At 36.4% G+C, this 24,186-nt stretch overlaps 1 protein-coding gene across 1 annotated transcript; it reads right to left on the minus strand.

Annotated features, from left to right (window-relative positions):
- Nucleotides 1-210: 210 nt before the first annotated feature.
- Nucleotides 211-1,725, minus strand: LOC149166767 (uncharacterized). Its single transcript, XM_089430244.1, has one exon. The coding sequence runs from the start codon at nt 1,723-1,725 to the stop codon at nt 211-213; it is 1,515 nt and encodes a 504-aa protein (XP_089286370.1).
- Nucleotides 1,726-24,186: the final 22,461 nt, after the last annotated feature.

Genomic DNA, 24,186 nt, shown 5'->3' on the forward strand with positions numbered 1-24,186 from the left:
AATGCTACCTCTAATTCAAACATATTTAATGAAAATTCCTATGCAAAATAATATTTGTGCAGATAATGTACGCTATATAACTCCATGCTGCCTATAAGTGACGAAGTAACAGTACGTAGTAATTCCGTGAAAATAACCTGAAAGTCTTTATTATGGAAGTTTATATGAAATCAAAAAGAAGCTATGCAATTTTGAGTCTGGATTAACTTGCTAACAATACCAGGATCTGAGTTTGGATTTCACGCTATCCTTGCCCAGTTTCTTCAGAGCTATTTTGAACATAGCAATCTGAACGACAGCATCAAGAGCTGCGTACTGCATCTGACTGCGGCTCAAGGGACGTTGCCCCCAGTCACTCATTTGATATGATTTGTCTAAACGCCCATTCAAAAGCTGTTCCGCTACGCCAGAAAGGGCCCCTCGAAGGTGTGCGTAAATCCTTTGAAAGTCTAAAGTGGGTTTACACAAGCTAAAACACTCCAGATGTTCATAGGAACCGTAAAGTTGGTTCATATCGTTGTTGAGAGCATAACCCACCTTCCAAACCCTAGGAGAATGGAACATTGGTTTGAGGCAGTCACTCAAGGCATCTGGTTCTGTCCGTGATAGCCTTAACATGTCAAATATGAACACCTTTTCCTCCGTGGCAATCTGCAAAATTGAAACCTTATATTGCTGACGCGACTCAGAAGTTTCTATCCACTCGCTATCTATTCCAACTACCTCAACCTCACCAAAATGCATTTTAGCCCCTGTGAGTACATCTTTTCTGTCAACCCATATAACGTTTTCTTCTGAAACAAATTCTTCCAATTCTAAATTTCGACTCTCAGAAACACGGGCAGGCATTTTTGGGACTGTAACAGGACAAAAACTTCTTGTTGAACGGGCAGGCATTTTAGGGACTGCAACAGTACAAAAGCTTGTTGAACCGGCAGGCATTTTAGGGACTGCAACAGTACAAAAGCTTGTTGAACCGGCAGGCATTTGCCGGACTGTAGCGGCAGAAAAAGTAGTTTTGCAACAACATGTGCATATCTCCGCTGCCTTTTCTGCATTGCCCATTTCAAGTGCCAGATTAACCAGGAAATCAACAAGCTCAGGAATATTCTGAGCTATATTCACTACAATATTCCAACATCCTTTCCCTGCATTTATCCTCAGTTTGTTTTCCATATCACCATTTCGAGCTTGCGACCATGACAGAGATCGTGAAACTTTTTCACGAATTGCCTCAGAGATCTTAGGATGCAATCTCAAAGTACGTGTCACTTCCTCTATCTCGTTGTCTTCAATTTTGAAAAAGGTGGCCAGTTTGACGAAGATGCGTTCATTGATACGAAGGACCCCAGTGGTACAGACAGAGACTGATCCTAGTGCGCCGCGGATCAGTTTAGCTGCTAATTTCCTTGATTCTGAGAGATCAACCAACGTCCTGCTTAACTCGTCCAAAGACCATAGAACTGATGCCAAGAAGTGCCATAGGATTCCACAAGAACGTTCTTCATATAAAAAATACAAGACATTAAGGCAGTGCAGAAGAAAAGTAAATGGGCCAGGTGGTGGAACACCTGGTAGAGCTTCTATTATTAGCTGACGAAGTGCCCCGACGTTCCTGAATTCGCTGTTTGTTAAATAGTTCTTCAGAGTACAGACGAAATATAGAGGCCTTGCCTGCGACAGATCAGAGAAAGGATGCAATACCATGGATTTCTCGGTAGCCATGTGTTTTTAATTCACGTGAAAACTTTTCTATCACTGCTCCCACGTATGGCGTCTTGTGTTTTTAGTTCAGGTGAAAACTTTTCTATCACTGCTCCCAACCTAATCTTGGTATAAGTATCGTCAGATGCCCCTCTTATGGTCTCTGCCAACCAACCAACACAGGAAAGAGGTATCGCAATTACGGTCGAACTGAAAGACACAGCCACAAAGGAAAGAAACAGCTGGTTCGTTTTTGAATAAATGTATTATTTAAATATTATTAATTATATGGTCAAGTCAAGAGGAGTTTTCTTGAAGGGTAACTTTTAACATTTTTTCCAAAAATAAATCTATATAAAAAATAAATAAAAATAATTAATGTAATTTAAAAGTAAAAATAAATAAAATATTAATAAAAATAAAAATAATTCATGGTATTAAAAATTCATAGAATCGATCCATGTTATTGATGTGAAAAATTCATAGTATCGACCATGGTATTGGGAATAACTAACGCACTTACTAAGAATATCAATATCATCCTTAAAAACAAGAAAAAATACTAGGATGAATTTGTTTATTATAAATATGATTTACTTGGAATATCATTTTAGGCATAAGACCCTATAACTATGAGGTAAGTCAAACCCTTGTAACTGGCCCATGTAATGAGAATATTATACTTAAAACAAGGGGAAATTCCACCTATTTACTACCAACACCATCCTTAAAACAAGGAAAATTGCCACCCATTTACTATGAATATCATCCTTAAACCATGGAAAAGTACATAAAACAAGGAAAAGTGTTGTAATGGACCAATTTATTCTAGATACCCAATATACTTTGAATACCATCTTTAATGACATATACTAATTAATAGATTGTTTATTTGTAAATACCTAAAGTTAATTTGAATACCATCTTTATCCAATTCTAATTAACAACATATAGAGAATTATGTTAGTAAATAATTTATTACTGTAATGTTTAACATTTAACATTTTTAATCTAATGTGGGCCCTATTTAAAAATCAATAAATAAATAAAATATAAATATAAATAAACTAGAGATACGGGCCAAATACCATGGGACAAATAATTATTAATACCATGGGCCAAATACCATATTTATAAATGAGGTATGGTAAATAAATAAATATAAAAGAGCTATAAAGAGATATGATAAATAAATTATAATATATCCAATAGGATTAGAAATCAACATCTAATTATATTCTAAACCTATGGGCCAAATACCATGGTAAATAAGAGAGATATGATAAATAAATATAAATATAAATAAACCACGCGTATGGTAAATAAATAAAACCTCTTTTTATATTTACTCCATAAACCTCTTTATACTTCCTAACACTCAAAAAATATGTTTTATTTATGTGATGCCTAAGGGCCAAATTATTATTAATACCATACCAAAAAAATATTATTAACCCTAACATTAATATTAAAATATTAATATTATTTTTATTGTTAAATATAATAATCATATTAATATATTATAATATTATTATTACTAGATTTAATAACTTTCGATTAATACAATATTAAATTTGTTATATTATAATATATATTAATATTTCATGATATATATTAACTCTAGATATATATGGGAGGGATATAGGTGGAGAGATGCGGGTAGTCACAAGGGAGAGATGGACATAAACTTAAGGATAGGGGAGAGGAGGAATGAAGAGAGAGAGAGAGAGGGAGATGAGTGAGAGATGTAGAGAAGGGTAAGAGAGGGAGAGGGAGACATAGAGATGGAGGGGGAGAGAGAACGAGAGAGGAAGGGGGATAATGAGAGGATTGGAGGGCGGAGAGAGAGAGAGAGAGAGATGGGGGAGGAGAGAGGAAGGTAGGAGACAAAGGGAGAGAGAGGAATTGCAAGAGAGGAGGAGAGAGGGAGGGAAGAAGAAAGACATAGAGAGTGAGAAGTGGAGAGAGAGTGAGTGACAAGGGAGAGATGGAGAGATAGAGAGTATGCTTAGGGGTGAGATAAAGAGACAAAGAAAGAGGAATAGAGAGAAGCGGGGCAGAGAAGGAGAGAGGGAGGGATGTAGTAACATAGAGAGAGAGAGAGAGAGAGAGAGAGGAGGAGAGTGATGGAGAAGAGAGAGGATTGTAGGGCAAAGAGAGAGAGTGATGGGGAAGAGAGAGGGAGGTAGGAGAGAAAGGGAGAGAGAGGAAGTACGAGAGAGTGGACTTGAGAGAGAGGAGGAGAGGGGGAGGGAAAAAGAAATACGTAGAGAGTGAGAAGTGGAGAGAGAGAAGGAGAGAGTAAGGGAAGAAGAAATACATAGAGAGTGAGAAGTGGAGAGAGAGAGGGAGTGACAAGGTAGAGATGGAGAGAGAGTGTTTATGTTTGGGTTGAGATAAAGAGACAAAGAAGGTGAGATGGAGAGAATGGGGGAGAGGAGGAGAGAGGGAAGGATATAGTAACAGAGTTGGAGGGTGAAGAGAGTGAGTGAGAGAGAGAGAGAGAGAGAGAGAGAGGATGTGAGAGAGTGGAGAGAGGGAGGGAAAGAGAGATGGAGTTGGAGGGGGAGAAAGGGAGATAATGATCTGAAATGAGGGTTTAACATCTTGTTATACTTACAATAACCTCTCACTCCAAAGCTTAACAATTATTTGATGTAGCTTATGTTGACAATTGTGGAATTAAGTACTTGAAACAGGTGTATGTCTTTGTTTCCTTTTAACTGTTTAAGTGCTTTAAGTTGATTTGTTTCTGCGGACATTAGACACACATAATATCCATATAATGCAGAAAATAAACATCAACACATAACCAGGACCCAAATATTTAGGCCTTTCCTCAACCATTATTGGCTTAACAATACCCTGTGCATGTTTTCCCATTCCTTTTCCTTCATAGCCCATTTTGGACATTAACTTGGACCCTATGCCTCTTGTATGTTTTTCAAAATAACCAACATAAACATTCTTAGAGGAAATTGAAGATAAACTAGAATTGTTTACCTCTTCTTCAAGCTGATACTTGACTAAGGCTTCTTTGGCAGCAAGGAGTTGTGTCTCCAACTCATGCATCCTTTCTAGATCCATATTTGCAATATGAAGTTGTCTCTCCATTTCCTGCAATTTTTCAGAAAGCAACTGCTTCTCTTCCTTCATGGAATTCAATTGCTCTCGAAGTTCGGTGCTCATTTCTCTCACCATATCCATCATGATGAACAAGTCTTGCTTCAAGTCTTCATCAAAGAATCTTGAGAAAGAGGAGGATTTGGAAAACTCACTTGTAGAAGTTGACATTATCAAAATGAACAAAATCACTTCAACAAAATTCTCAAATCTTTCAAAGAACTAATGACAAATTTTTGAACTAAATGATAGTAGAATCAAATCTTTATTCAAGCAGCCTTTTGTAAACAAATGATCTTATGCTTCAAGGATTTTGTTGAGGTCCTTTTGGGTAAGGTGAATGCCTTCACCCCTTCTTCCTTCTTGTCCTCTCCTGGACTTATCTTATTAGTAGCTTTCCCTTCACCTTTGCAAACTCAAACAATAGTCAGTTTACAAATAATAAAACACTAGAATCCTTTGTACATTTTAAACACCTATCAAGTCAAACAGGCAAATAGATTGCTCTGTCAATCAATCATCCTGCTCTGATACCACCTGATCTGAAATGAGGGTTTAACATCTTGTTATGCTTACAAGAACCTCTCACTCCAAAGCTTAACAATTATTTGATCTAGCTTATGTTGACAATTGCAAAATTAAGTACTTGAAACAGGTGTATGTCTTTGTTTTCTTTTAACTGTTTAAGTGCTTTAAGTTGATTTGTTTATGCTTATATTAGAAACACATAAAAACCATATAATGCAACAAATAAAGATCAACACATAACAACAAATTTAATCTAGGAGTTCACTCGAATATTGTGGGCTACGTCTCCTTGAGCTTCTGTCAAATTGACTTGGCTCTTTGGGATCATGGCTTCAATTCTTTTACAAGTTCCACACTTAACTCCAATGGTTATTCACTGAACCAATGGTCTTAGAAAACCATCTCAATCCCTGTCATGGCTGTCATCATTCTGCAAACAGATCTAAGATCCCTTAGACTTGATTGCTTCAATCGATTCACTAAGCTTCCCTGAGCTTCTTGATGGCACAAACTCCTTTAGAATTCTTCAAATGTCTCTGAAACCTCTTCTACCATCTCCAGCACATATCAAACATCAATAATAGACTATTCATTTTCTGAAATGGAGCACTGCATCCCCAATCTACTCCCTCCTCTTTAGATGCTTCTTTAAACCCTTGCAATGGATTAATAAGGCTTATTACAGTTAAGAATGACTATTGGTTCACTGAGAGCGGATACTGGTAGCTCCTGCAACTGCCTCCAACCCCTGGTGGCCCTGAGCTCCAAAATCTCCCTAGATGAAAATCTCCTTGAAGATGGCTTCTTCAACTTCTCTGAACTTTTCCATTGGCTTCAAAAGGCCTCAATTAGCCTGGCTAGCCTCTTGGTTCACTCTCTTAGGTCGAAAATCACTTATGGAGTGCATTTAATCATTAACTCCTAGTGACCCTCCATTAAATTTGGCTAACTGGAGTTAACTGTAACTAAATTTGGCATAACCACCCTTTTTTGGCGCTCTGCCAAGCTCGACCACCAAGGCTGACCGTAACTATCGGCTTCGGGCATGCATGTGACAGGTATCTCCTGGCGATTAGGGATAAGGCCAACGGTTTACACGCAACCGCGTGGTTTGAACTGTTGTAATAATGTGTGACATGTGACCGGTATTACTGTCAGCTCTTAGGGATATGGTTAGGCTCCATGGTCAAGATGAAAACCTTGTGGTTTATGTCAATCGACGGGCATGTGACCAAAGTTATGGGGACCGCTGTCGAGTAAGACTACTGGCGGTCCCAACCCCCAAACTGCCGAGTGTTAAATCTTAAATAAAACATTTGACTGTTATGTGTTAAGAAACATGGTAGTAGAGGTGGTAGCGTGCGGTCCTGTCTTGCCGTAGGTCATGGGTTTGATCCCCTTGAACCCCAAACATAATTTTACAACACCATTCCAGGGCCACATGGCAGCCTCCGGGCTTGCCACGTGTTAGCTCTTGATTGGTCACCCGAAAGGAATATTCCAAGGAATATTATTTTTTTAATATTTTCCAAAAATCAATTTATCATTGGAAAAATTCAGTTTATTGGACCTTTTCAAATGGTGATAACTTCTTCATACGGTGTCAATTTTTTGAACTATTCACGGCACTGGAATCAGGAAGATGAGATCTATCCGGTCATTCAGGTTTGACACTCTTTTAAACACTTTGAAATTTGAGCTATCGTTAAAGTCTTGGATCAATATCTGATCAGGTAAGAATAAAGAAGTAGAGAAAGAAAGGTGGAGAGAGAGAGGGAGTGATAAGAAATATGGAGAGAGAGGGAGAGAGGAAAACAAGAGGGTAGAGAGATGAAAGTGGGGGAGAGGGAGAGAAGGGGAAGAGAGAGGGAGGGAGGGAGAGGAGGAGGGAGAGATAGAAAGATAGATTGAAGAAAGAGAGTGTATGTTTTGGGGGTGATATAGAGAGACAAAGGGAGATAGAGATATAGATGGAAAGTGAAGAGAGGGTAGAAGAGAGGGAAGAAGAGGGAGGGGGAGGGATAGAGAGATTGATAGATATGGAGTGAGAGAGCATGTGTGTTTGGGGGGTTGAGATAGAGAGACAAAGAAGAAGAGATGGAGGGATATATATATAGATGGAGGGGGGAGAGAGGCAAGAATATTAATTGCACTAGATGTATTTATTTAAGTTTAGATGGTGATTTCTAATTCTATTTCATTGCTTGCACTAGATGCATTGATTTTAGTGTAGTTGTTTATTTCTAATTATATTTGATTGCTTTAACAGGATGCATTGATTTCAATGTAGATGATTTGTAATCCTATTTGGTTACTTTCACTAAATGCATTGATTTCAGTGTAGATGGAAATTTCTAATCATATTTGATAGCTTGCACTAGATGAAATCAATTTATCTAGTGCAAGGTATTAAATAGGATTATAAATTAACATCTACGCTTAAATCAATGCATCTAGTGTAAGAAATCAAATAAGATTAGAAATCAATATCTACACTGAAACCAATACATCATGTGGAAGCAATCAAATAGGATTATAAATCAACATCGACAAAGAAATCAATGCATCTGGTGTAAGGTATTAAATAGGATTATAAATCGACATCTACACTGAAATCAATGCATATAGGGCATGTGATCAAATAGGATTATAAACAAACAACTACATTGAAATCCATACATCTATTTTAGTGGAAATCCAAAATATTCATGACTTTCTAGATCTAACTTCTATGTTTGTATTTCACTCTGTGTATTTCTTTTTACTTCCCTCTTTCTCCACCTTCTACTCTATGTCTATCTCCCTCCCACTCTCCTTCTATTTCTTCCCCTCCATCTCTCCCCTGTCTCTCTCTATTTGCCCCTCACTCCCTTTCTCTATCTTTCTCTTCTTCCCTTTCTCCCATTTCCATTTATATCTATACCTCCCTCCATATTTGTTTATTTGTATCTCTATCTGTTGGGTGTGGAGCCTGATTATATTTTGTATTCAAAGGTTTCAGCCGAATGTATGCCCCAGGAAGACTGTACAACCCTCCATGCGGGAGGGGGTGCAGGGGCCAGCGGTCCCCCGGTGGGGGTTCGGGTGTAGCGCCCCCAAAGCTAAAAATAGATGTAAAATTGCCTTGTAAAAGTCTAGTAATTTCTAGTCAATCTGGGCCGTTCATTAGGTGGATGATCTAACAGTAGAGGTTATGTTTAATTTAGGTTTTTTTTTTCCCTAGAAGGCAACCCCTCACTATATATGAGGGAATTGTATTGTGTCTATGGATATCTGGATTCTGAGTGAGGAAGAGAGAGGAGATTGCGAGCGAAGAGGGTGTTATAGCGGATCTACTGTAGGTTGTATCTCTTCAATTTGCTAGATAATATAAAAGGAAGGACTGGTTGTTTCTCCGTGGACGTAGCCCAAACTGGGTGAACCACATATATCTGTGTCTCTCTTGTTTTATGAGTTTTCTGTATTTATATTTCTGCAATATTTTATGTGTTCCATTGCTCTGTAATATATAATTTTCTAACGACTGGTATCAGAGCCGAGGGTCTATTTGGATGATAAACTCGCAGGAGAGAAGGGTTCCTGGTTCGAGTGGGAGCAATGGCGGAAGATGGTAGGTTTAGGGTCGAAAAAATCAACGACCAAAACTACTAGCTGTGGAAGATGCAGATGGAAGATTATTTGTATCAGAGAGATCTGTACCTACCATTGAGCGGAAAGACAAATAAGCCGACGAGTATGATAGACACAGAATGGGATATTCTGGACAGAAAGCCACTTGAAACAACACCACTGTGCGTGGTGGCGTCAGTAACATTTAATATTTCAAAGGAAAAGACAACACAGGGTTTAATGTCAGCATTGGCCAAACTATATGAAAAACCCTTGGCCTCAAATAAGGTATTTCTTATGAAGCGTTTATTTAATATGAAGATGTCAAAAGGTGGATCTGTTGCAGGTCATTTAAATGATTTTAATACAGTTACAAGTTAGTTAAGTTCTGTAGGGTAAATTTTGATGATGAAGTTAGGGCTCTATTACTTCTTTGCTCATTGCCAGAAAGTTGGAATTGCTTAGTTATGGCCTTTAGTAACTCTATCTCTGGATCTAGTACTTTAAAGTTTGATGATGTTGTCAATGCAATCCTTAGCGAGGAAATGCGACGGAAAAGCTTTGGTGAGGCATCAGATAATGCTTTGACTGCAGAGACTAGGGGAAGAAAAATGGAAAGAGGAAAGAGCCCAAGATATCGCAGTAAGTCAAGAAAAGGTAGATCCAAGTCCAGATCAGGGATAGTGTGCTGGAAATGCGGGAAGAAAGGACACCTGAAGAAAAATTGCAAGTCTCGGAAGGGAAAAGAAGGAGATGCGCAACAAGAAACTAATCATGAAGCGAATGTAACAGGTGATGTGTTGCAAGATGCTTTGATTATTTCATTAGAAAATATTATTGATGCCTGGGTGGTAGATTCAGGGGCCTCATTCCATGCCACACCTAATAGGAAGCATTTTCATGATTGTGTTCAAGGAGATTTTGGACAAGTTCGATTGGGTGATGATAAATCCTGTAAAATCGTTGGAATGGGTACAGTTTTCATAAAACAACAGAATGGAAATCAATGGCTATTGAAGGAGGTAAGGCATGTTCCAGATCTGAAGAAAAATATGATTTCAACAAGGCAGTTGGGTGGTGAAGGTTGCGTAAGTACTTTCGCTGATAAAACCTGGAAAGTCACTAAAGGGTCCTTGGAAATAACGAAAGGAGAAAAGGTTGGTACATTGTATTTATGCAATGGTATTTCTAACTCTGTTAATGCTTTAACTTCCAAAGGAGCAAATGCAGCATTATGGCATCATAGGCTCGGACACATGAGTGAGAAGGGGATGAAGATCCTTCGCTCAAGGAATTTGTTGTCGGGTTTGAAGAATGTTGATTTGGACTTCTGTGAGAATTGCATTTATGGAAAATAGAAGAGAGTCAGATTTCTCAGAGTTGGGAAAGAAAAGAAGAGTGAAAAATTAGAGCTTGTGCATACAGATGTATGGGGAGCTGCTCAGGTATCATCTCTCGGTGGCTCTCATTATTATGTTACTTTTATTGATGATGCAACTATAAAAACTTGGATTTATTGTATTAAGAATAAATCTGATGTATTTGATACTTTCAAGAAATGGAAATCTTTGGTTGAGATTGAGATAGGGAAGAAATTGAAGTGTCTTAGATGAAAAAATGGAGGTGAATATTGCAGCAACGATTTTGATAGGTACTGTTCAGAGCATGGAATTCGCAGAGAGAAGACAGTTCCAAGAACACCACAAGAGAATGGTGTGTCAGAAAAGATGAACAGAACAATTATGGAGTGTGCGAGGTGCATCAGATTGCATGCAAGATTGCCTTTACAATTTTGGGCAGATGTTGTAGATACTGTTGTTTATCTAATAAACATAGGGCTTTCAAATTCCTTGGATGGTGGTATTCCATAGGAGGCATGGACAGGTAAAAAGGTAAACTACTCATTTTTGAAGACTTTTGGTTGTGAAGCCTTTGTCCACATTAACAAAGAAAATAGAACAAAGGTTGAGGCAAAATCAAAGAAATGTACCTTTATTGGATATGGTGTTAATGATTTTGGTTATCGCTTATATGATTATGAAAATCACAAAATCATTAGGAGCAGAGACGTAATATTCAATGAAAAGGTCTTGTATAAGAATCAGTTGCAGGAAAAGAAATAGGAAAAAGAAAATAGAGAATACATAGTGCTTGATGATATCATAGGAAAAGTGATGGTGCCTGAAAATCATAATGATCAACAACCAGAACAACAATCGCGACAACAACAAGCACTTCAAAGACCTGAAAGTGGTGTTAGAAGATCTACGAGGATAAGTAGACCCCCTGAACGATACTCTCCTTCATTATATTATGTATTGTTGACTGATTCTGGTGAACCAGAATGTTATGAAGAAGCAGTGCAGGTAGAAAACAGTAAGAAGTGGGAGCACACCATGAAAGAAGAGATGGAATTCTTTGCACATAACAAGACTTAGGACTTAGTCAGGTTGCCTGCAGGTAAAACAACATTGTAGAATAAATGGGTTTACAGGTTGAAGCAAGAAGATGGAGGAAAACAGAGGTACAAAGCTAGACTTGTGGTGAAGGGGTTTGCACAGAAGAAAGGTATTGATTTTGATGAAATATTTTCTCCTGTTGTTAAAATGACTTCAATCAGAACTATTTTAAGTCTAGTAGCAGCTGAAGGTTTTCATCTTGAGCAGTTAGATATAAAAACAACCTTTATCCATGGGGATTTGTAGGAAGAGATATATATGCAGCAGCCATAAGGATATGAGGTAAAAGGGAAGGAGAAATTAGTGTGTAGGTTGAAAAATAGCTTGTATGGCTTGAAACAGGCTTCAAGGCAGTGGTATCTAAAATTTAACAGGTTTATGTCTGAACAAGGTTATACTAGATGTCACTCTGATCATTGTGTTTATCTCAAAAGGAAAAATGATGGCAGCTATATTATATTGTTATTGTATGTAGATGATATGCTTGTTGCAGGTTCTAACATGCAGGAAATAAATGTGCTCAAAAGGAAATTGGCAAACTCATTTGCAATGAAGGATTTGGGTGCTACAAAACAAATCCTTGGTATGAGAATAACTAGAGACAAGAAGAATCGAAAATTAACATTGTCTCAAAGTGAGTACATAGAAAAGGTGTTGAAAAGGTTTAATATGCAGAATGAAAAACCAATTAGTGTACCTTTGGCTAGCCATTTCAAATTAAGTAAGGAGGCATGTCCCAAGGCTCAGGAAGAAACGGCTCATATGTCTAAAGTTCCATATGCATCAGCAGTTGGAAGCTTAATGTATGAAATGGTCTGCACAAAGATTGATATTGCAAATGCAGTGGGAGTTGTAAGAAGGTACATGAACAATCCAGGAAAAGAACATTGGATGGTAGTGAAGTGGATTCTCAGGTATTTGAGAGGTACCACAAATCAATCATTATGCTTTGGCGGTTCAAACATCTCTCTACAGGGATATGTTGATGCAGATATGGTAGGTGACAGAGATAGAAGGAGGAGCACTATAGGATATGTATTCACTGTAGGTGGAACAACTGTCAGTTGGGTTTCAAAAATCCAAAGTGTTTTTGTACTTTTAACAATAGAAGCAGAGTATGTTGATGCTATAGAGGCTAGTAAAGAAATGATTTGGTTACAAAGGTTTCTGGATAAATTGGGTAAGAAGCAGGAGTTGAGCAGGTTATATAGTGATAGCCAGAGTGTCATACATCTTGCAAAGAACTCTACATTTCATTCCAAGACTAAACATTTACAACTCAAGTACCATTTCATACTGTCAACATTGGAAGATGGACAGTTGAAGCTGGAAAAGATACACACTAGCCAAAATCCTGCAGATATGCTAACAAAAGTTGTAACCAGGGAGAAACTGAGAACCTGCTTAGTTTCAATTGGTCTTCAAGTATGATGAAAAAGATGAGGAACATCCAGGTCCAAAGTGGAGTCATTTTCTAGCAAATGAGGCAGTGGTGGAGTTGCTATCATCAGTGTCCAAGTGGGAAATTGTTGGGTGTGGAGCCTAATTGTGAGTGATTTTTACATATTTAGATGAGGATATTCTATTGCATAGGTTATTAGTGTTATTTTTCACCAAACAATTATCAATGCATAAACAATAAAGAGGCAAGAGACACATAATGTAGGCTATCCACCAGGGTCAAAAACTCTTCCACTTGAGAGGAAAACCTGAAAAAATTCTTATTCTTATAGAGCCTTCAATTGATGAATACCAAGACCAAGACCCTTGACCTATTTTATACTCAAAGACCAAGCCACAAAGCCCTTTACCTCTTCCTTGGGTCAAAGATTCAAACCCTTTGCTTCTCCTTATTCTTGAATTTCCATCAAAATTTCAACCCCTTCGTTTCAGTCTACAAATTTTGTTTCCAAATCAGAAACCCTATTTTTTATAGACGACCAACTTTGAACCTTAAGTAGCCTCTCTCTAGAAAGAGTCTCCTTCCTTTTAATACAGAAAGAGTCTCCTTCCTTTTAATACAGCTTCCATTTGAGTACATGTCCTTCACCCAACTTGGTTACCTTTAGGTGACTGTATCCTTCTCGGCCTCCTTTCTACAATAGACAAGTATGCAACTTCACACGTGTGGAAATTACTTAGCCCAAAATAGTCCCAAAACAATGTTGAAAGACTTCTCTCTTTATTTGATCATATCGGCCAAAATAAAAATTTAAAAAAGTATAATAATAAAAATAATTTATTTAAATAATTTATATAGTTATTAAAATTCAACGTATATGCCAAAATAACTATTAAACGCATAAGATAATTGTATTGCAATACAATTATCTTATGCCTTTAATAGTTATTTAATCATATACATTGAATTTGAATGGATAATAAGGTGTCTATAAGTCCTCAACAATAATAAATTTACCTTCAACAAACATTTTACAAAGATTCAAACCTTCACAATTTTAACCTCTTGATATCGGCCTACAACTTTTGGTTCCAAATCAGAAACCCTATTTTGTATAGATGACCAACTTTGAACATTAACTAGCCTCTCTTTAGAAAGAGACTCCTTCCTTTTAATTCAGCTTCTCTTTGACATGTCCTTCACTCAACTTGGTTACCTTTAGATGACTGTAACCTTCTCGCCTCCTTGCTACAATAGACAAGTTTGCAACTTCGAACGTGTGGAGATTACTTAGCTCAAAACAGTCCCAAACAGTGTTGGAACACTTGGCCTCCTTGCTACAATAAGTCTACAACTTTGCATGTGTGGAGATTACTTAACCATCAACAGTGCAACTTCACACGTGTGGAGATTACTTAGCCCACAACAGTCCGAAAATAGTGCTGAAACACTTCGCTCTCTCTCACTCTCTCCTCGCTGGTTATAGGTCTTCTTCTTGTTGCAAAAAGAGGCACATTCTATATCCCAATATGATGTGTAAGCGAGTTCATCCATCATTAAAGTTGAAATATTTCTCATGTCCGCCAAAATAAAATTTTTAAAAAATATAAAAATAAAAATAATTAATTTAAATGTTTTATATAGCTATTCAAATTCAAAGTATATGATAAAATAACTATTAAACGAACAAGATAATTGTATCACAATACAATTATTTATCTTAAACAAACATTTTACCACATTAGAATTCCAAATCACTTAAAATTTTAACATTTACTCTTTACTAAAGTCAATAACATTTCAACACAAAGAATCCAAAATCTTGCTACAAAATCGTTTAATATTTCTTTTAATTAAATATTTGTAAATTGAATCAAGGAATATTAAAATTTGTAAAGACATAAATATTAATTGTAATATTTGAAAATTTTGTTATTATGCTATGTAAAAATATCATTAAATCTAATATTAGTATTAATATACTATAAATTTATTAACTTAGGATTAATAGAATATTAAATTTGTTATATTATAATATATATTAATATATCATGATATATATTAACTAGAGATATATATGGGAGGGAAGAACAAAGATAGAGCAATAGAGGTGGAAAGATAGAGGGAGTGAGAGGAACAGATAGAAATAGAGAGAGAGGAAGGATGAGAGAGGACTTGAGAGGAAGGAGGAGAGAGGGATGGATAGATAAATGGAGTTTGAAGCAAAGAGAGGGAGGGAAGAAGAATCAGAGAGAGAGAGAGAGAAGTGGAGACAGAGGAAGAGGGAGTGACAAAGGAGAGATTGAGAGAGAGTGTATATGTTTGGGGGTGATATAGAGAGATAAAGGAAATATAGAGAGAAGAGGGGGAGAGAAGAAGATATAATGATGGAGTTGAAGGGGGGAGAGAGAGAAAGATAAAGAGATAAGGGGGAGTGACAAAGGGAGGTAGGAGATAAAGGGAGAGAGAGTAAGGAAGATAGCTAGTTTTCTTAAGATTGACCTACATAAAGCCTTTGATAGCATTGATGGGGAGTTTCTGCGAATGATTCTTCATAAGGTCAACATTCCCAATATTAGCTGGATCATGGCATGTTCTGAGTCTACTAATTTTGCGATGATCATTTATGGATATTTGACGAATTTCTTCAGGGCCCATAGGGGACCTCGGAAAGGCTGCACCTTATCGCCTTTGGTCTTCTTGCTGGTCATGGACTGTCTCAGCTGTAGGATTGGTACTGAAAGGGTTGCTTGTAAGTTCCATGGTGTAAAGATTAACATAAAAATTCATATTTATCACCTCATGTTTGTAGACGACCTGCTTTTCGGTGACATGAACATCATCGAGGAATGGGTGGTCTTACATAACATCATTAACACTTTTAGTGTGGCCTCAAGGTTATATATGAACAAAACCAAATCTATGGTGATTTCGAGTGACATAGAGGAGCCTAGATGCAGGGAAATCTGTTTGCTTTTGGATATTACTGTTGTAACTCTCGACGAGGGATTTACTTACCTTGGTTTTCATCTCAAACCCAACAATTACGACAATAAGGATTGGGGCTCGCTGATTGAAAAATTCAAAAATAAATTCATTGGATGGTCAAACAGGTGCTTAAATATTGGAGGTAGGTCGACTCTCATCAAATCTAATTTGCAGAACATCTTTCTCTTTTGGATGCAACTTTTTATGTTTCCCATGGATATTTGTCATAAATTGGATGCCATTAAGACTAATTTCATTTGTCCAGAGTCGAGTTTAAAGGGCAAGCTCCACCTAGTGAGATGGAAAGTCATTGCCAGGCCAATTGATGATGGTGATTAGGGTATATTGGACACCCACTCATCTAATAGGGCATTGCTTATTAATAATTTGTGTAGGACAGTGCCAGAAGACAACATTTGGGTTCACCTAATCAAGGAGAAATATATGCAGGGAAGGCCATTCACTCTATGGCTTAGGGATGAGGCAAGGAGGACCAACATTTCTTCTTACATATGGTGGGGCATGACAAGAAACAGAAAATTAATGTTGGGTTTCATGAGATGGGAGGTGGTGGATGGAAGAGAGGTGGAGATCGATCTGGATGCCTTGAAATCCTTTTAGGGTAACCATACATTATCAATTGACCTCATAACCACCTTGCACAACATGGGCATTCGCCATTTTTCTCAGATAAGTAGGAATAATGACAATACACCTCTGCTACAATACTCGGTAAAGGCAAACGTGCTTGGATTAATCAGTCAGAATGCTATTGAATGGGATGTCTACCTCACACATCTTTTTGATGCTGACATCTCCATCCATGAAGGGGATGATATACTGTTGTGGGAGGGTAACATGAAGAAAGGAAAGCCAAGTGTCAAAGACATATACAACAAGATTCCATTAGCAGAGCGAGATTTTGATAATAAAAATTGGTTCAAGCTGCATGGAGACGGGTGATCCCATCCAAACTCATTTTCTTTTGCTGGCTAGCATTACACAACAAGGTTGTTACTTGGAATATTTTGAAGTGTAGGGGATTCCATGGCCCGGGCATTTTCCCCCTCTACTGGAATCACAACGAAGAGATTAGCCACCTCTTGCTGCATTGCCCCTTCGCTAACAAGGTATGGGCAGGTGTATTGGAATGCCTGCATCTGGGTCCTCCAGGTGCAAAACAAGCTCTGTATTCATGCCTACGTTTTTTGCTCAGGAAAGGTAATAAGTATCATGCATTACCCTTCTACATCATTTGGTGTATTGGGAGGTTATTATGAAGGCTATTAAATATTTTTCAGAGATCGGTCCCATAAAGAGATAAAGAAAAGAAAGATAACAATAAAGGAAATAAAGGGAAAATATCCAATTCGTCTTTTCGATGGGGCAAGGCAACGAAGGAGTTGTGGTTGTGGAGTTGTCATCATACTGGAACTTGGGAGACTTTATGACTTCTGGTGGAAGGGAGGACAGGGCCGAGATCATAACACTATGGGGCGCTCTTTAGTTTGCAAAATGGTTAAGACAAGAACAAATTTACATTCATGGATATGCCAAAATCATCATAGAATGGGTCAGGGATCACTCCTCTTTCAACCCTCCTATCCTCTCCAATTGGATGGGGAATATTAGGAGACTGACTAAAACTTTCATAACATTACATATGCCCACATCTATAGAGAGCAGAATCAAGTGGCAGACCTGCTCTCAAAGGGGTTTTCACTCCGATCCAAGTAAGTTTTTTTTACATCTTACGTACATGACGAGCTCTTGAACTCCGGGTCCTTCTCCTCTTTATAGTGTACATGCTCTATGGACACATCATTCTGGGCTTATTTTAACTCTGTTATTCCAGGGAGAATTTATGTAATAGCTCCTAGATTTTATGCTCACTAGCTACATCTTTTTGTAATTTTTCACTGTGCTCTATTGTTGTAAAACTACTATTTGTAGACTTTTCTGTAGCTCACTGCTATTTGTGGACTTTTGTATAACTCTATCAAACATATATGATTGTAAAACAAGAGAACAAAAATGGAACAAGAGAGCAAAGATAGAAAAACATGGAAAAAAATGAAAAACCAAAAAAGAAAAGAAAAACTCCAAAAATATATTCTGTTTTTTAATAATACAAAAAAAATTGTTTTTCTTCCTTAAAAAAAACACTTCTAGGATTAACATCACCATGGGATCAAACTTGTCATAATCCATTTTCTGCTGCTTTCCTCAAAACTTAACATGCAATTTCAACCCTTTAACCAAACAAAACCATATGTCTGGTCCGCAAACACAGGGGACATTAATGACAAAGCTTTTGTAAATCGAATTCCATGAATCATAGGAATTTGGTCTTCTGTTATTTCTACCAACAATTAATTCTCCGATAATTCAACAATTCAACGTATTTATAAGATAGAAGTAAGAATTTCAGACGGCCAGGAAAATATTGGTTTTCGATCTTGAATATTTTCAATTGCCAGAGCTATAGCTGTTTTGGTCTGAATTCAATCCAGGGTTTGATAATTCAATTTATTTATACCATTTATTTAAATATGATTTTCATGCTGATTTTAGAATCAATGTGTCTTTATATTTTTTTGAATTTTTTTTTTGGTGGTTATTCCAATTTAATTTTCTTAAAATCTAGCAGAAATTTATTGAAATCAAAAATTTGATAAGTAATCATGCACAATCCAAGTGTCTTAAGAGTTTTTCAAGGTGTTTAACCTATATATAATCCAAATCAAGATTTCACCTCAAAATCAAAATTATTCAGACACTAGAAAATCCAAAAAATCACACTAAAACCATCTCTTTTTAGAATTAGAAGTTACAGTATTTTTAAACATTAAAATATTTGTAACTAAGAAGATTTTATCACAGTTACGAGATAATTGGTAATAAAATTGATTCTTGGTAATAAGATTTATTGTGACAATGAGCCAATCTATAGCTGGCATTATAAAATTCCTCGATTTTGCCAAAAAAAAGAAAATTTATTAGAATTTTATGTCTTTAAATAGATTATATTATATAAAAATATCATGAAAAAACTATAAATTATAAAAATTCTAATTTAAAAAGCCAAAATATTTACCAAACAAAACATTACAACATTCCATAACCCTAAATTATAAAAGTCATAACTCAAAAACTCAAAATAATATATAACACACAAAACATTACAACATCTATTCCATAATGAGCTCAATACTACTCACTCCCTTCCTTTCCTTTCATCATCCAAAACTAAATTTACTCAGTGAAAAAAAAATATCAAAAACCTAAATCTAAATGCTACTTCTAATTCAAACATATTTAATGAAAATTCCTATGCAAAATAATAACTAAATTTACTCAGTGAAAAAAAATATCAAAAACCTAAATCTAAATGCTACCTCTAATTCAAACATATTTAATGAAAATTCCTATGAAAAATAATATTTGTGCAGATAATGTACGCTATATAACTCCATGCTGCCTATAAGTGACGAAGTAACAGTACGTAGTAATTCCGTGAAAATAACCTGAAAGTCTTTATTATGGAAGTTTATATGAAATCAAAAAGCTTACAAAATGTCAGCCAATAATAACCATTCAGAAACAATATATAGTAGTGCCCAGAGAAATTGTAAAAGAAGCTATGCAATTTTGAGTCTGGATTAACTTGCTAACAATACCAGGATCTGAGTTTGGATTTCAAGCTATCCTTGCCCAGTTTCTTCAGAGCTATTTTGAACATAGCAATCAGAACGACAGCATCAAGAGCTGCGTACTGCATCTGACTGCGGCTCAAGGGACGTTGCCCCCAGTCACTCATTTGATATGATTTGTCTAAACGCCCATTCAAAAGCTCTTCCGCTACGCCAGAAAGGCCCCCTCGAAGGTACAAAGCTAGACTTGTGGTGAAGGGGTTTGCACAGAAGAAAGGTATTGATTTTGATGAAATATTTTCTCCTGTTGTTAAAATGACTTCAATCAGAACTATTTTAAGTCTAGTAACAGCTGAAGATTTTCATCTTGAGCAGTTAGATGTAAAAAAAACCTTTATCCATGGGGATTTGTAAGAAGAGATATATATGCAGCAACCATAAGGATATGAGGTAAAAGGGAAGGAGAAACTAGTGTGTAGGTCGAAAAATAGCTTGTATGGCTTAAAACAGGCTTCAAGGCAGTGGTATCTAAAATTTAACAGGTTTATGTCTGAACAAGGTTATACTAGATGTCACTCTGATCATTGTGTTTATCTCAAAAGGAAAAATGATGGCAGCTATATTATATTGTTATTGTATGTAGATGATATGCTTGTTGCAGGTTCTAACATGCAGGAAATAAATCTGCTCAAAAGGAAATTGGCAAACTCATTTGCAATGAAGGATTTGGGTGCTACAAAACAAATCCTTGGTATGAGAATAACTAGAGACAAGAAGAATCGAAAATTAACATTGTCTCAAAGTGAGTACATAGAAAAGGTGTTGAAAAGGTTTAATATGCAGAATGAAAAACCAGTTAGTATAACTTTGGCTAGCCATTTCAAATTAAGTAAGGAGGCATGTCCCAAGACTCAGGAAGAAATGGCTCATATGTCTAAAGTTCCATATGCATCAGCAGTTGGAAGCTTAATGTATGAAATGGTTTGCACAAAGATTGATATTGCAAATGCAGTGGGAGTTGTAAGAAGGTACATGAACAATCCAGGAAAAGAACATTGGATGGTAGTGAAGTGGATTCTCAGGTATTTGAGAGGTACCATAAATCAATCATTATGCTTTGGCGGTTCAAACATCTCTCTACAGGGATATGTTGATGCAGATATGGTAGGTGACAGAGATAGAAGGAGGAGCACTATAGGATATGTATTCACTGTAGGTGGAACAACTGTCAGTTGGGTTTCAAAAATCCAAAGTGTTTTTGTACTTTTAACAATAGAAGCAGAGTATGTTGATGCTATAGAGGCTAGTAAAGAAATGATTTGGTTACAAAGGTTTCTGGATAAATTGGGTAAGAAGCAGGAGTTGAGCAGGTTATATAGTGATAGCCAGAGTGTCATACATCTTGCAAAGAACTCTACATTTCATTCCAAGACTAAACATATACAGCTCAAGTACCATTTCATACTGTCAACATTGGAAGATGGACAGTTGAAGGTGGAAAAGATACACACTAGCCAAAATCCTGCAGATATGCTAACAAAAGTTGTAACCAGGGAGAAACTGAGAACCTGCTTAGTTTCAATTGGTCTTCAAGTATGATGAAAAAGATGAGAAACATCCAGGTCCAAAGTGGACTCATTGTCTAGCAAATGAGGCAGCGGTGGAGTTGCTATCATCAGTGTCCAAGTGGGAATTTGTTGGGTGTGGAGCCTGATTGTGAGTGATTTTTACATATTTAGATGAGGATATTCTATTACATAGGTTATTAGTGTTATTTTTCACCAAACAATTACCAATGCATAAACAATAAAGAGGCAAGAGACACATAATGTAGGCTATCCACCAGGGTCAAAACCTCTTCCACTTGAGAGGAAAACCTGAAAAAATTCTTATTCTTATAGAGCCTTCAATTGATGAATACCAAGACCAAGACCCTTGACCTATTTTATACTCAAAGACCAAGCCACAAAGCCCTTTTCCTCTTCCTTGGGTCAAAGATTCAAACCCTTTGCTTCTCCTTATTCTTGAATTTCCTTCAAAATTTCAACCCCTTTGTTTCAGTCTACAAATTTTGTTTCCAAATCAGAAACCCTATTTTTTATAGACGACCAACTTTGAACCTTAAGTAGCCTCTCTCTAGAAAGAGTCTCCTTCCTTTTAATACAGAAAGAGTCTCCTTCCTTTTAATACAGCTTCCATTTGAGTACATGTCCTTCACCCAACTTGGTTACCTTTAGGTGACTGTATCCTTCTCGGCCTCCTTTCTACAATAGACAAGTATGCAACTTCACACGTGTGGAAATTACTTAGCCCAAAATAGTCCCAAAACAATGTTGAAAGACTTCTCTCTTTATTTGATCATATCGGCCAAAATAAAAATTTAAAGAAGTATAATAATAAAAATAATTTATTTAAATAATTTATATAGTTATTAAAATTCAACGTATATGCCAAAATAGCTATTAAACGCATAAGATAATTGTATTGCAATACAATTATCTTATGCCTTTAATAGTTATTTAATCATATACATTGAATTTGAATGGATAATAAGGTGTCTATAAGTTCTCAACAATAATAAATTTACCTTCAACAAACATTTTACAAAGATTCAAACCTTCACAATTTTAACCTCTTGATATCGGCCTACAACTTTTGGTTCCAAATCAGAAACCCTAGTTTGTATATATGACCAAATTTGAACATTAACTAGCCTCTCTTTAGAAAGAGACTCCTTCCTTTTAATTCAGCTTCTCTTTGACATGTCCTTCACTCAACTTGGTTACCTTTAGATGACTGTAACCTTCTCGCCTCCTTGCTACAATAGACAAGTTTGCAACTTCGAACGTGTGGAGATTGCTTAGCTCAAAACAGTCCCAAACAGTGTTGGAACACTTGGCCTCCTTGCTACAATAAGTCTACAACTTTGCATGTGTGGAGATTACTTAACCATCAACAGTGCAACTTCACACGTGTGGAGATTACTTAGCCCACAACAGTCCGAAAATAGTGCTGAAACACTTCGCTCTCTCTCACTCTCTCCTCGCTGGTTATAGGTCTTCTTCTTGTTGCAAAAAGAGGCACATTCTATATCCCAATATGATGTGTAAGCGAGTTCATCCATCATTAAAGTTGAAATATTTCTCATGTCCGCCAAAATAAAATTTTTAAAAAATATAAAAATAAAAATAATTAATTTAAATGTTTTATATAGCTATTCAAATTCAAAGTATATGATAAAATAACTATTAAACGAACAAGATAATTGTATCACAATACAATTATTTATCTTAAACAAACATTTTACCACATTAAAATTCCAAATCACTTAAAATTTTAACATTTACTCTTTACTAAAGTCAATAACATTTCAACACAAAGAATCCAAAATCTTGCTACAAAATCGTTTAATATTTCTTTTAATTAAATATTTGTAAAATGAATCAAGGAATATTAAATTTTGTAAAGACATAAATATTAATTGTAATATTTGAAAATTTTGTTATTATGCTATTTAAAAATATCATTAAATTTAATGTTAGTATTAATATACTATAAATTTAGTAACTTAGGATTAATAGAATATTAAATTTGTTATATTATAATATATATTAATTTATCATGATATATATTAACTAGAGATATATATAGGAGGGAAGAACAAAGATAGAGCAATAGAGGTGGAAAGATAGAGGGAGTGAGAGGAACATATAGAAATAGAGAGAGAGGAAGGAAGAGAGAGGACTTGAGAGGAAGGAGGAGAGAGGGATGGATAGATAAATGGAGTTTGAAGCAAAGAGAGGGAGGGAAGAAGAATCAGAGAGAGAGAGAGAGAAGTGGAGAGAGAGGAAGAGGGAGTGACAAGGGAGAGATTGAGAGAGAGTGTATATGTTTGGGGGTGATATAGAGAGATAAAGGAAATATAGAGAGAAGAGGGGGAGAGAAGAAGATATAATGATGGAGTTGAAGGGGGGAGAGAGAGAAAGGAAGATAGCTAGTTTTCTTAAGATTGACCTACATAAAGCCTTTGATAGCATTGATGGGGAGTTTCTGCGAATGATTCTTCATAAGGTCAGCATTCCCAATATTAGCTGGATCATGGCATGTTCTGAGTCTACTAATTTCGCGATGATCATTAATGGATATTTGACGAATTTCTTCAGGGCCCATAGGGGACCTCAGAAAGGCTGCACCTTATCGCCTTTGGTCTTCTTGCTGGTCATGGACTGTCTCAGCTGTAGGATTGGTACTGAAAGGGTTGCTTGTAAGTTCCATGGTGTAAAGATTAACATAAAAATTCATATTTATCACCTCATGTTTGTAGATGACGTGCTTTTCGGTGACATGAACATCATCGAGGAATGGGTGGTCTTACATAACATCATTAACACTTTTAGTGTGGCCTCAAGGTTATATATGAACAAAACCAAATTTATGGTGATTTCGAGTGACATAGAGGAGCCTAGATGCAGGGAAATCTGTTTGCTTTTGGATATTACTATTGTAACTCTCGACGAGGGATTTACTTACCTTGGTTTTCATCTCAAACCCAACAATTACGACAATAAGGATTGGGGCTCGCTGATTGAAAAATTCAAAAATAAATTCATTGGATGGTTAAACAGGTGGTTAAGTATTGGAGGTAGGTCGACTCTCATCAAATCTAATTTGCAGAACATCTTTGTCTTTTGGATGCAACTTTTTATGTTTCCCATGGATA

Source organism: Pinus tabuliformis, chromosome 5_1, assembly GCF_031772625.1.
Source record: "Pinus tabuliformis cultivar Carrire ecotype Pingquan chromosome 5_1, CPIR1, whole genome shotgun sequence".
NCBI lineage: Eukaryota > Viridiplantae > Streptophyta > Pinopsida > Pinales > Pinaceae > Pinus > Pinus tabuliformis.

Coding starts and splice junctions, on each gene's coding strand:
- LOC149166767 (XM_089430244.1), bottom strand. CDS start 1,725: ATGGCTACCGAGAAATCCATGGTATTGCATCCTTTCTCTGATCTGTCG.